Source organism: Myotis brandtii, unplaced genomic scaffold, assembly GCF_000412655.1.
Source record: "Myotis brandtii unplaced genomic scaffold, ASM41265v1 scaffold632, whole genome shotgun sequence".
Classification (NCBI taxonomy): Eukaryota; Metazoa; Chordata; class Mammalia; order Chiroptera; family Vespertilionidae; genus Myotis; species Myotis brandtii.
The window spans coordinates 222,732-223,155 of record NW_005370419.1 but is presented as its reverse complement, the minus strand read 5'-3'; the positions used below and the strand labels follow the sequence as shown (position 1 = coordinate 223,155).

The window sequence follows — 424 nt, the reverse complement described above, 5'->3', positions numbered from 1 at the left end:
ATGGGGGGACGGGGCCTCCTGTGCCTGCCACGTGGAAGGCGCGCACTCACCCTGGGTCTCCAGCGACCTCCTCAGCTTGTTCCACGTGGACAGGAACAGCGTGACCCGCTTGCAGAGCAGCTGCTTCAGGCCTCCTGCCGAACGCGCCGTGCAGAGAGGAAGGAAGAGGGGGAGAGAGAAACATCAATGCTGAGAGGGAATCATCGATCTGCTGCTTCCTGCACGCCCCACACTGGGGATCAAGCCCATACCTGGGCCTGTGCCCTGACCAGGGATCAAACCATGACCTCCTGGTTCATAGGTAGAGGCTCAACCACGGAGCCACGCCGGCCGGCCTGAGGGCGGCTCTTCACGGCCGTGTACTTCCACTGCCCCAGACCCTCCCCCACAGGTGCAGGCGGCACAGTGCTGCCCGGTGAGGGGG

At 64.6% G+C, this 424-nt stretch overlaps 1 protein-coding gene across 1 annotated transcript in view; it reads right to left on the bottom strand.

Moving 5' to 3' along the window:
- RNF213 (ring finger protein 213) overlaps window positions 1–424 on the bottom strand; it is a gene marked incomplete at its 5' end in the record, with an annotated part of 65,748 nt that overhangs the window by 5,917 nt on the left and 59,407 nt on the right. The window contains 1 exon segment of the mRNA XM_014528383.1: window positions 10–134. Within this exon segment, the coding sequence (XP_014383869.1) occupies window positions 10–134 (125 nt within the window).